Source organism: Corvus hawaiiensis, chromosome 1 (assembly GCF_020740725.1).
Source record: "Corvus hawaiiensis isolate bCorHaw1 chromosome 1, bCorHaw1.pri.cur, whole genome shotgun sequence".
NCBI lineage: Eukaryota > Metazoa > Chordata > Aves > Passeriformes > Corvidae > Corvus > Corvus hawaiiensis.
Genome location: NC_063213.1, coordinates 98,831,097 through 98,842,833, shown reverse-complemented (window position 1 = coordinate 98,842,833; position 11,737 = coordinate 98,831,097). Strand labels below are relative to the sequence as shown.

The 11,737-nt window shown below is 60.1% G+C and overlaps 3 protein-coding genes across 3 annotated transcripts; 2 read left to right on the top strand and 1 right to left on the bottom strand.

Moving 5' to 3' along the window:
- The first annotated feature begins 6 nt into the window (after nucleotides 1–6).
- Nucleotides 7–3,778, top strand: NOP53 (NOP53 ribosome biogenesis factor). The gene is given in 9 exon segments (XM_048320921.1): nucleotides 7–28; nucleotides 433–528; nucleotides 961–1,043; nucleotides 1,045–1,322; nucleotides 1,996–2,170; nucleotides 2,948–3,014; nucleotides 3,286–3,362; nucleotides 3,507–3,563; nucleotides 3,651–3,778. Coding segments are annotated over 9 exon segments (852 nt in total). The 5' UTR covers nucleotides 7–16; the 3' UTR covers nucleotides 3,658–3,778.
- A 1,566-nt stretch (nucleotides 3,779–5,344) lies between these two features.
- LOC125334241 (gap junction delta-2 protein-like) lies at nucleotides 5,345–7,674 on the bottom strand. The gene is given in 4 exon segments (XM_048320908.1): nucleotides 5,345–5,774; nucleotides 5,776–5,924; nucleotides 5,927–6,342; nucleotides 7,450–7,674. Coding segments are annotated over 4 exon segments (873 nt in total). The 5' UTR covers nucleotides 7,521–7,674; the 3' UTR covers nucleotides 5,345–5,537.
- A 1,252-nt stretch (nucleotides 7,675–8,926) lies between these two features.
- On the top strand, nucleotides 8,927–11,279 carry SELENOW (selenoprotein W). Its single transcript, XM_048320893.1, has 5 exons — nucleotides 8,927–9,011; nucleotides 9,583–9,607; nucleotides 9,734–9,787; nucleotides 10,008–10,082; nucleotides 10,200–11,279. Exons 1-5 carry the CDS (start codon nucleotides 8,980–8,982, stop codon nucleotides 10,272–10,274), a joined length of 261 nt encoding a protein of 86 aa, XP_048176850.1. The 5' UTR covers nucleotides 8,927–8,979; the 3' UTR covers nucleotides 10,275–11,279.
- The last annotated feature ends 458 nt before the right edge of the window (nucleotides 11,280–11,737 follow it).

Genomic DNA, 11,737 nt, shown 5'->3' with positions numbered 1-11,737 from the left:
CCAGCAGACCAAGAAGATGCGGGTGCAGGTGGAGTTGGGAGCCCCCAAAAACACCCCAAAACCACCCTGGGACCCCCAAAACCCCACAGGACCCACCCGGGACACCCCAAACTTCTCACATCTCTGGTACCCTCCCCAAAACTCTTTGAAGTTCCCCCAAAATACCTCTGGGACCCCCCAAATCCTTCCTGAGCCCAACTGGAACCCCCCCCGTAATTCCCCTGGGACCCCCCCACATCCTCTGGGAACCCCTAAAATTCTCCCTGAGCCACCCCAAAACTGCTCTGACCCCCTCCAAACCCATGTCAGCCTCTTTACAACCCCCCCAGAACCCCCTGGGATCCCTCAATCCCTTCTGAGCCCCCCCAAACCCCACTGGATGCCCCCAAGGTTGGGGGGTCTCATTTTTGAGGTGTCCCCCCCTTTCCCCAGCGCCCTGCCCGGCTCCAGGCGAAGCCGTCGCCGCTTCCCCCCGTGGAGGTCATCGGCCAAGGGGGGTCCTACAACCCCCCCTTCCAGGAACACCAGGTTTGGGGGGCCTGAGGGGTCCAGGAGGGGCTTGGGGGGCTCAGAGGGCATTTGGGGATACCGGGGGGGATGTAGGGGGTCCCGAGGAGGTTTGGGAGGCCTTTAAGGAGGTTTGGGGGGGTCCAGGAGAGGTTTGGGAAACCAGAAGGGATTGAGGGATGCAGGTGGGATTTGGGGGGGGTCCCAGACGGGCTTAGGGGGGTCTTGGGGAGGTTTTGGGGGATCCTCAGAGGTCTTGGGGTGGTTGAGAGGGGCTTTGGGGGTGCTCAGAGGGGATTTTGGGGGGTTTCAGGAGGATTTTGGGAGTCCCAGAACGGTTTGGGGAGGCCAAAGTGGGTTTTGGGGGTTCCCGAGGGGGTTTTGTGGGATTCCAGGGAGGTTTCGGGGTGTCCTGGGGGGTTTGGGGTGACCCTGTGTCCCCCCTTTTCCCAGGATTTGCTGCTGCGGGCACTGGAGGTGGAGACGAGGAGGACGAGGGAGGAGGAGAAGGTGGAGCGGAGGCTGAAGGTCACCGAGGAGCCGCCCTCGGAGGTGGGAATTTGGGAACGGGCGCAGCGGGCCTGGAATTCAGGGTCTGAGCCCGGAATTGGGGACTTGGGCCCACTCACGCCGGAGCTCCCGGGATCCCGCAGGAGGCCGTGCTGCGGGAGCAGCTGCAGGGCTGCTGGAGGAGGAGGAGGAGGAGGAGGAGGAGGAGGAAGAGCAGAAGAGAATCGGGATCCCCCCGAAAACGGGAACAGCCGGGCAGGAAAACGGAGAAACAGCGACGGAAGGAGAAGGAGCAGAGGGAGAAGGTGAAGGTTGGGAACGGGAACGGGGGGAGCGGGGTCTGGACTGGGGCAGCGGGATTGGGGTGGGGATGGCAGGGAGCGGATCAGGGAGCAGGGGCAGAACAGGAGCGGGACTGAGGGGTTCGGGATTGGGATCAGCTGTTCAGGGGGGGTGGGATGGGGTGGGGTGGGATGGGAAGGAATGGGATGTATGGGATGAGATCTGTGGGATGGGATGGGATCTGTGGGGTTGGGATAAGAACGAATGGGATGGATGAAAAGCAATGGGATGGGAAGGAATGGATGGGATTTATGGGGTTGGGAAGGAATGGGGTGGGATGGGATTTATGGGGTGGGTGGGATGGGATGGGATTTCTGGGGTGGGTGGGATTTCTGGGGTGGGTGGGATTTCTGGGATGGGATGGGATTGCTGGGGTGGGTGGGATGGGATGGGATGGGATGGGATTTCTGGGGTGGGATGGGATGGGATTTCTAGGGTGGGATGGGATGGCATTTATGGGGTTGGGAAGGAATGGGGTGGGATGGGATTTCTGGGATGGGATGGGATGGATTTCTGGGGTGGGGTGAGATGGGATGGGATGGGATGGGATTTCTGGGGTGGGTGGAGTGGGATCCCGGGCTCGGGATGGGTCGGCAGGACTCAGGGCCGGGCTGTGATGGGATGGCCGCCCCGCAGGCGCCGGCCGGGCCCGCTCCCGCCTGGCCTCGCAGCGGCTGCAGGGGCTGTTCCGGCTGCGCTCGCTGCGCCGGGCCCTGCTCCAGAGGGACTCGGAGCTGCGGCGCCGGCGGCTGCTCCGCGAACGGCGCCGGCTGCAGCGGGAAACGGCCCCGAGGCGCCTCGGGAGGCTCCGGTGGGAACCGGGGGAAATAAATCAGGATTTGGGGAGGGAAAAGGGAGATCTGGGGTGGGAAAAGGGGGGATTTGGGGTGGGAAAAGGGGGATTTGGGGTGGGAAAAGGGGGGATTTGGGGTGGGAAAAGGGGGATTTGGGGAGGGAAAAGGGGGATTTGGGGTGGGAAAAGGGGGATTTGGGGAGGGAAAAGGGGGATTTGGGGTGGGAAAAGGGGGATTTGGGGAGGGAAAAGGGGATTTGGGGTGGGAAAAGGGGGATTTGGGGAGGGAAAAGGGGGATTTGGGGTGGGAAAAGGGGGATTTGGGGAGGGAAAAGGGGATTTGGGGTGGGAAAAGGGGGGATTTGGGGAGGAAAAGGGGGGATTTGGGGAGGGAAAAGGGGGATTTGGGAAAAGAGGAGATCGGTGAAATAAAAGGTGGTTTGTGGGCTAACAAAAGTGAACTTGGGAGGAAAAAGGTTTTTGTAGAAAAAAATGATTTGGAGAGGAAGAATTAGGATTAAAGTGGGGGAAGAGGGAGGATCTGGAGAGTAAAAGGGGATCCTTGGTGGAAACAACATTAGGGAAGGGAAAAAAGGGACTTTGGGGGGAAAGGGGGATTTTGGGGGCAGTGGGGATTTGGAGCATTTGAGGATGGGATTTAGGAGTAAACGCCCCACTTTTGGGAGCATTTGGTGGGATTTGGAGGCGATCTCTCTTTTTTGGACCGTGGGGATGGAACTTTGGGCTGATGCCACCATTTTTGAGCCAAAAGATTCCAATTTTGGGCTGTTCCAGGTATGAGGACCCCGGCCCCGAGGTGCAGCTCAGCGAGGAGCTCCCGGAGTCCCTGCGGAGCCTCCGGGTGAGTGCTCCCAGGGGGTTTTTTGGGTGAAAAAATCCCGATTTTGGGGCTGCCAGCACCCCGTGATGAGACCCATCCTTGCGCTGTGAGAATTCCCAAGTCGGGAATGTGAAGGATTTGGGGGTTCCGGGGTTTTGTTGCGTGGACGAGACCCCGGGGGCTGAGGGTGCTGAGGCCCCAAAATTTTGGGGGGGGGGGGGGGCGGTTCCAGAGCTCCAGAAAACCTCAGGAATCCCTAAAAATAAAACTTGGGAATATCCCAAAATTCCAGCCCGAGGGGAACGTGCTCCGGGATCGCTTCAAGAGCCTCCAGAGGCGGAACATGATCGAGCCCCGGGAAAGGGCCAAGTGAGTGAGACCCCAAAAGTCAAGGGGAAACCCCAAAATTTAAAAGGAAATCCCAAAATTTAAGGGAAAGCCCCAGCATTTCAGGGGGAAACCCAACATTTCAGGGTGGGGCTCATTTTGACCCAGTTCCCGGTGTTTTCCCAGGTTCAAGCGGAGGTACCGGGTGAAATACGTGGAGAAACGGGCGTTCCGGGAAGTGACGTGAGTTGGGGGGGCTGGCAGCAGGGGAGACCCCAAAACTGGGACCCCCCCAAACCCCCCTGACCCCTCCCCCTTTTTCTATTCCAGGGTGTGACCGGGACCCCCCCCCCCCAAATAAATTCCTTGGAGCAGCTGCGGGTCTGGGGGTCTTCTTTGGGAATGGGGGGGGTCAAACCCAATTTTGGGGGGCACCTGAACCCCCCCAAGGGGTAACTGAGGCCACCTGGGGGGGTCAAAACCCATCAGGGGGGCTGAACCTCATTGGGAGGGGACCAAATCTCCCCCAGGAGGGGCTAAGAGGGTCCGACCCCCCCCAAGGGGGATCTGGGGGGGGGTCTGAGCCCATTTTGGGGGGGTCTGAGCCCCCCTTTCCTGCGGGGGGGCCGTGGCAGATGGTGCTGGCTCAGCTCGGGGGGATTAAGGGGCCACAAATCCGGGGGGGGGAAGGACACACGGGGGGGACACCCGAAACCCCCAGAGACCCCCCAGAGCCACTCAGGCTTCTGTGACCCCTTTATTTACACTTTGGGGGGGCTCTGCCCCCCCAGCACCTCTGGCCCCTCACAAATAAATACCCGCCCTCAAATAAATACACCCCGAAATAAATAAATCCCCCAAAATAAATAAAACGCTGAAATAAATACAAACCCCCCAAAATAAATACAAACACCCCCAAAATAAATACAAACACCCCCAAAATAAATACAAACCCCCTAAAATAAATACAACCCCCCCCAAATCTCCCCTCCCCAGCTCTGAGAGTGTTGGGGAGGAGGGGTTGTGCCCCCCCCCCCCAATTGCCCCATTTGCACCTGGGGGGCCCAAAATTGAAGGGGGGAGACAGAATTTGGGGGGACCCCAAAATTTAGGAAAAACAGTAGCAATTTTTGGGGTGAAATCCTGAAATTCAGAGATTTTGGGGGGATAAACCATGGGAATTTTGGGGGAGAAAAGCACAGGAATGTTGGGTCAAATCCCAGCAATTTGAGGGGGAATCTGATGATTTTAGGGATGAAACCCCAGCAATTTTGGGGAAAAACCCTGGCATTTTGGGTCCAAAATCCCTGTTTTGGGTCCAAACTCCAGAAATCTGGGGAGGAAACTCTTGACAATTTTGGGAGTCAAACCCCAGCAATTTTGGGGCAAAACCGCAGGGACTTTGCCTCCAAACTTCAGAAATTTGGGGGTGAAATCCTGGAGATTTTGGGTCCAAGCCCCAACAATTTTGGGGACAAACCCCCAGTGATCTGGGGACAAACCCTGCAATTTTGGGTCCAAACCCCAGCGATTCAGGGATGAAATCCCAACAGTTCAGGGTCTGAACCCCATCAAATTGGGCCCAAACCCCAACGATTTGGGGGTGATCCCTGGTTGGTTTTGGTGCAAACCTCGGCGATTTGGGAATCAAATCCCAATGATTGTGGCTCCGATTCCTGATGATTTTGGCTCCAAACTCCAGCAATTTGGGGGTGAAATCCCAAACGTTGTCACTCCAAACCCCAGATAAAATCCTGACGATTGTGGCTCCTCAAATCCCTGCAGTTCCAGGATGAAATCCCAACAATTCTGGCTCCAAACCCGACCAATTTGGGAGCAAAATCCCAGCGACTTTGGCTCCAATCTGCACCATTTTGGGACCAAAATCCTGACAATTGTGGCTCCAATCCCACCAATTTAGGGATGAAATCCAACGATTGGTGGTCCCAAACCCCATTGATTTGAGGATGAAATCCCAACAGTTCTGGCTCCAAACATGTCAGCTGTGGCTCCAAACCCCACCATTTTGGGATGGAAATCCTGACAATCCTGACTCTAATCCCCACCATTTTGGGACTGAAATCCTGATGGTTTTGGCTCCAAACTCTGCCATTTTGGGACCGACACCCCAATAACTTCACTTCCAACACCAATCCGGGGCAGAACTGCCCGTACCCTGTCCTGCCCCCAGTCCCACGCCAATGCCATCCCAGCCCATCACACGTAGGCCGACTCGCTGGACTGCGTCCGGCCCAGGGCGGGCGCGGGGACGGGCGCGGGCGCCGCCGGCTCCTTCTTGCGCGCGTCCCCCAGGGACTTGCGGCGCGCCCGGGCCCCGCGCACGGCCGCCCGCACCTTGCGCCAGCCCAGGTGGTTGAGCTCGGCCAGGTTGAGCAGGACGCAGACGCCGGACACGGCGAACATGAACACCAGGAACACGGTTTTCTCGGTGGGGCCGCGACACGTAGCACTCCACCTCCTTGACGCACGGGTAGCGGTCGCACTCGAAGATGGCCGGTACATTGAAGCCGTACAGGAAGTACTGCCCGCCCAGGAAGCCGATCTCCAGAGCGTTCCGGAAAACCACCTGGATCACGTAGAACGCGAGATGCCCTCCTGCCGCTTCATCTTGGCGCTGCGGGGCGGCCGCGGCGGCGGCAGCTCCTTGGCGTCCTCGGGGTCATCCTTGGCGGCGCCGTCGGGGCTGGGCGCCGGCGCCCCGTTGAGTTTGGGTTTCTTGGCGTCCAGGAGCGGGTAGAGGAAGGAGTAGCGGCGCTCGCGCTGCTTGGCCGCCTGGTGCACCGAGTAGGTGATGAAGCAGAGGCTGGGCGTGCACACCAGGATGATCTGGAAGACCCAGTAGCGGATGTGGGAGATGGGGAAGGCCTTGTCGTAGCAGGCCTGGTTGCAGCCCGGCTGCAGCGTGTTGCACATGAACATGGTCTGCTCGTCCTCGTACACCGTCTCGCCCACGATGGCCACGATGAGGATGCGGAAAATCACCACCACCGTCAGCAGGATCCTGGCAGGGGGGAAAGGTGGGCATGGGGTGTGGGGGGGGTCTGCAGCTGGGGGTGGCGCCTGGGGTCTGCCCGGAGGGTGGGTTGGACACGGACACGTGGGTCCTGTCTGGACATGGAGACGTGGGTGGGGTCTGGACACCTGGGTTGGACCTGAACATGTGGGGCTGGACCCAGAGCCGTGGGTCCCCACCTGGACACGTGGGTCAGAGCTGGACACGGGGGTCCCACCTGGCCCTGGACTCCCGGGATTTACGTGGCCGTGGTCACCTGGTCCCACCTGGCCGCGTGTCCCCTGCCGGGCACGTGGCTCCCCTGGTCACGTGCTCCCCGCGGGGACACCAGAACCCGTGGGCAGCCCAAGCCACCCGGGTCACCTGGGGCCACCTGGATCTGGACACGTGGGTCACACCTGTCCCCCCCAGGTATCACCTGTTCCCCAGGTCTCATCTGTCCCCAGGTCCCAGCTGTGCCCCAAATCCCGGGTGTCCCGTCAAATCCCACCTGCCCCCAGATCCCACCTGGATTTGTCCCAGGTGCCAGTCGGGGGGTGTCACCCAGGCCCCCCCAGGTGCCCTGCGGGGAGTGGGGACAGGTTTGGGGACATGTGGGGACCTTTTCCTCCCTCCCCCTACGCGGGAGGGGCCCCCCCGGCTGTCCCAGTGTCACCAGTGTCACCTGCTGCCGGAGGGGAGGTGACAACGGGGAGGGGACAGCGGCGGGGGGGGAGCGGGGGAGGCTTTGGGGGTCCTGGGGGGCCCTTGGGACGGGATTTTGGATCCGTGGTGAGATCGGGGGGGGGGGTCCGAAGGTCCAGGGGGGGCTTCGGGGGCACGGGGGGTGCGGGGGGCTGAGGCTGTGTGGGGATGCTGAGCCGGGGGGTGGGACGGGGGGTCTGGAGAGGAGTTTGAGGGTCCGGGGGGAATCTGGGGGCTTCGGGAAGGGCCCGGGAGGGGGGGGAATCTCAGGGTTCCGCACAGGGACACGGGGGAATCTCGGGGCTCGGGGGGCGAGTTTGGTGGAATGTGAAGATCAGGGGGGAATTGGAGGTCCCGGGGGTGGATTTGGGGGCGGATTTGGGGGTCCCGAGGGGATTCGGGGTCCCTGACCTGCCGATCATGGTGGAGTGCTGCTGCACCGCCGCCTCCAGCAGCCGCTCCAGGATGGTCCATTCGCCCATGGCTCCGGGATCGGGGGGCGCCGGGACCCCCCCGGACCCCTCCCGGGTCCCCTCGGGACCCCCCCGGGCCCCCGGCTCAGCAGCGGCGCCCCCCGCGCCCCCCCCGCCCCCCGGGATCGGGCGGATCCAGCGGATCCCCGGGATCCATCGGCGCTGCCGCCCGAGCGCCCGGCCTGGGGGAGGGAGCGGGCGGGGACTGGGGGCGCTGGGGGCGGGACTGGGGGGGCTGGGGGCGGGGCTGGGGGGGCTGGGGGCATGTCCTGGTTATACTGGGGCGGAATACTGATTGTACTGGGGGAGGGACCGGGTTACACTGCGGGGGTGGACTGGGGATGCTGGGGGGGTTATACTGGGGGGATACACTGGTTATACTGGGGAATGGAGGGGTTACACTGGGGGGTTATACTGGGGGGGATACACTGGTTATACTGGGGAGTGGAGGGGTTATACTGGGGGGATACACTGGTTATACTGGGGAATGGAGGGGTTACACTGGGGGGATACACTGGTTATACGGGGAGTGGAGGGGGTTACACTGGGGGAAATACTGGTTATGCTGGGCGGATGTACTGGTTATACTGGGGGAATGCAGGAGGAATCCTGGGGTTATATTGGGGCTACAACCTCCAGTATAACCAGTTCTGGTACACTGGCATAAGCAGGTCATGCCCCAGTATAACCACAACATCCCCCAGTATAACCAGTGTACCCCAGTCCCACCCCCATTACCCTGCATCTCTGTACTGGTTTTTACTGGTCCTACACGGCTGTCCCGAGCCTCCCCATTACCTCGGGGTCTCTGTACTGGTCCCACTGGGGTATATACTGGTTATACTGGTCCTAGTGGTGGTACCGGCCTCATTCCCCTCCTCCCGGGGTCTCTATACTGGTTTTACTGGTCCCCCTGGGTCCCGCCCCCCTCCCCCATTAGCCGGGGGTGCTGTACTGGGATCCCTATACTGGTGGCACTGGTGGCACTGGAGTCCTGCGCAGCTCCCCGTTATCCCGGTGGCCCGCACTGGTGTCGCTGGTGCCCCGCACTGGTGTCACTGGTGTCGCTGGTGTCGCTGGTGTCACTGGTGTCACTGGTGTCGCTGGTGTCACTGGTTACCCGCACTGGTGTCACTGGTGCCCGCACTGGTGTCACTGGTGTCGCTGGTGTCACTGGTGTCGCTGGTGCCGCTGGTCTCACTGGTGTCACTGGTATCACTGGTGTCACTGGTGCCCCGCACTGGTGTCACTGGTGTCACTGGTGTCGCTGGTATCACTGGTGTCGCTGGTGTCGCTGGTATCACTGGTGTCCACTGGTGTCGCTGGTGCCCCGCACTGGTGTCACTGGTGTCGCTGGTGTCACTGGTGTCACTGGTGCCCCGCACTGGTGTCACTGGTGTCGCTGGTGTCGCTGCTGCCGCTGCCGCGCTGCCGGGCCCGCCCCTCCCGCGCAGGCGCAGTTGCCGCCATGGCGCCGCTCCGAGTCCATGTCCTTTACTGGTACCGGGGGGCCCCAGTTCGGGGGGGGTCCCTAATTCTGGGGGGGTCCCTGTGCCCCTGAGAGGGGTCCCCAATCCCGAGGGGGGTCCCCAGTCCCGGGGAGGTCCCTAATTCTGGGGGTGGGGTGTCCCTAATTCTTGGGGGACTCCGTGTGCTCCTGGCGGGGTCCCTGTATTTCGGGGCTCCCCAGTTCGGGGGGGGGGGGTCCCCAACCCCGGGGAGATCTCAAATTCCGGGGGTGTCCCTAAGTCCGGGGCAAGGGGAGGGGAGGGGTAATTTTTGGGGTGTCCCTGATTCTGGGGGCTCCCTAATTCTGGGTGAGGGTCCCCAGTCCCGGGTCCCTAATTCCGGGGGGGGGGGGTCCCTAATTCTTGGGGGTGTCGCTGTGCCCCGGGGGGGCCCCTAATTCCGGAGCTGTCCCTGATTCCGGGGGGTCCCCAATCCCCAGGGAGGGTTTCTGTGCCCCTGGGGGGAGGCTCCCTAATTCTGGGTGGGGGTCCCCAACCCCGGGCACCCCAATCCGGGAGGGTCCCTAAAAAAGGCTCCCCCCCTCACTGACCACCCCCACCAGCGGGGCCTGAGGCTACAAACCCAAGGTGAGCCCCCCTTCCTTCCTGATCCCCCAAAAACCGGGGGGGGACCCCCAAAAACAACCAGGGGGTGCCCCCTCCCCATTCCTGCTCCCCCGGGCCCGGCGTGACCCCCCCATCCCAAAATTCCAGTTTGAGAAGCTCAAGCAGCAGCTGGAGCGGCGCTTCCCGGGAGCCCTGGACGTGGTGGGTTTGGGGGGCCCAAACTGGGGGGGGGGGGTCGGGGCTAATTTGAGGAGGGGTCACAGGATTCTGGGGGAGTCCGTCTGATTTTCAGGGGCAGAGGATTTTGGGGAGGGTCTCCTAATTTGGGGGCGGGGCAGAGGATTTTGAGGGGGATCCCCAGGATTTGGGGGGCTCTCAGCACGGGGGGGTTATCTCTCAGCTGCCCCCCGTGCCCCCCCAGAGCGGCCAGGGCACTCCGGAGGTGACAGGATGGTTTGAGGTGACAGTGGGGGGACGCCTGGTCCACTCCAAAAAGGTGGGTGCCCCTCCCCAGCGTGTTCCCCCCCTTGGGGGGGCATTTTGGGGGTGTCCCCCCACCTCCCTGCCCCGTTTTGGGGGCGTCCCCCCCGCTGAGCGCTGCCGGCCCCCCCAGAACGGCGATGGATTCGTGGACAGCGACTCCAAACTCCGCAGAATCGTGGCCGCCATTGAGTCCTGCCTGGCGTAGGCCCCACTAGGGGGGCACCGTCGCGACGTGTGTCGCGATATATCGCGAGATATCGTCGGATATCGCGGCATATCGGGACGTGTCGTGACAGTGCTGACGCCCCCCCAGCCCCCCCGGGACACCCCCCCGCGCTCCATGACGGGAATCGCCAAAACGCCCCCCGGCACCGGGCGCTTCCCAGATCCCGCGCGGGGCGGTGGGACGGGGGGCTGGGGGTTCAGCTCCCCCCCGAAATCCCTCAAATCCCACCCAAAATTCTTTATTTCATCCCAATTCCTTCTATCCCACCCTAAATCCTTCAGATCCACTCAAAATCCTTCATATTCCACCCCAAACCCTTCACGTCCCATCCAAAATTCCTTCATTCCGCCTCAAATCCTTCCTATCCCACCCTAAATCCCTCAAATCCCACCAGAATTCCCTCATTCCATCCCAAATGCTGCAAATTCTACCCAAAATCCTTCATGTTCCACCCTAAATCCCTCAAATCCCACCCAAAATTCCTTCATTTCATCCCAAATCCTTCATATTCCACCATAAAATCCCTCAAATCCACCCAAAATTCCCTTCTATCCCCACCCGAAATCCTTCAGTTCCCACCCCAAATTCCTCCTATCCCACCCTAAATTCTTCATTCCACCCCAAATCCTTCATATCCCATCCCCAAATGTATCAATCCCACCCCAAAAACTTTCTTTGTCCCCAATCCTTCTCCCGCATCCCCAAATCCTTCTCTTACCCCCTAAAATCCTTCCCCTCACTCCAGATCCTCCTCTTCCTCAGTAACTGCCTTCATCGATGCCATTTTCAGCCAGATGCAGCTTTTTCAGGGATTTTTCTCCCACAGAACACTCCCTGAGAGGCTGAAAAATTGGGAAAAAACTCCTTAAAGCTCTGAAAATATCCAGTAATTTTATTATTCCCTCATTTATTGCTCTCCACCCCCCATTCCAGTTGCCTTCCGTGACTCGGTGGCCTTTTGGAAATAAAACATTGGAAATTTGAGCCAGATGTGGGTGGTTTTTGGGCTGTTTTGTGGGGGTTTTGGGATCAACTGAGTGTTTTTATGGGAAGAGGGAGCTGAGGGAGGAGGGATGGGGGCGATGCCTCTTTCTGAGCTCTCCCAAATTCCGTTTTCTTGCTTAATCCTGAAAACCAGCATCGTGGAGTTAGGGAATCATGAAATTATTCCTTTTGGGAATAAAATTATGGAATAAAATTATGGATTTGGTTTGGGGTTTTGGGCTATTTGAGGGCGTTTTCGGGATCAATACACTCGGAACTCTTCCAAGCTTTGTCCCCTGCTTTACCCTAAAAACATAATGAAATGATGAAATTATGGAACTACTCCTCTTGGGAATAAAAGATGAAAAACTGAGCTGGATTTGGGTAGGTTTTGTGGGGCTTTTTGGGGGTCTACTGGGTGTTTTCATGGAAAAAGGGACCTGACAGAGGAGGGACGG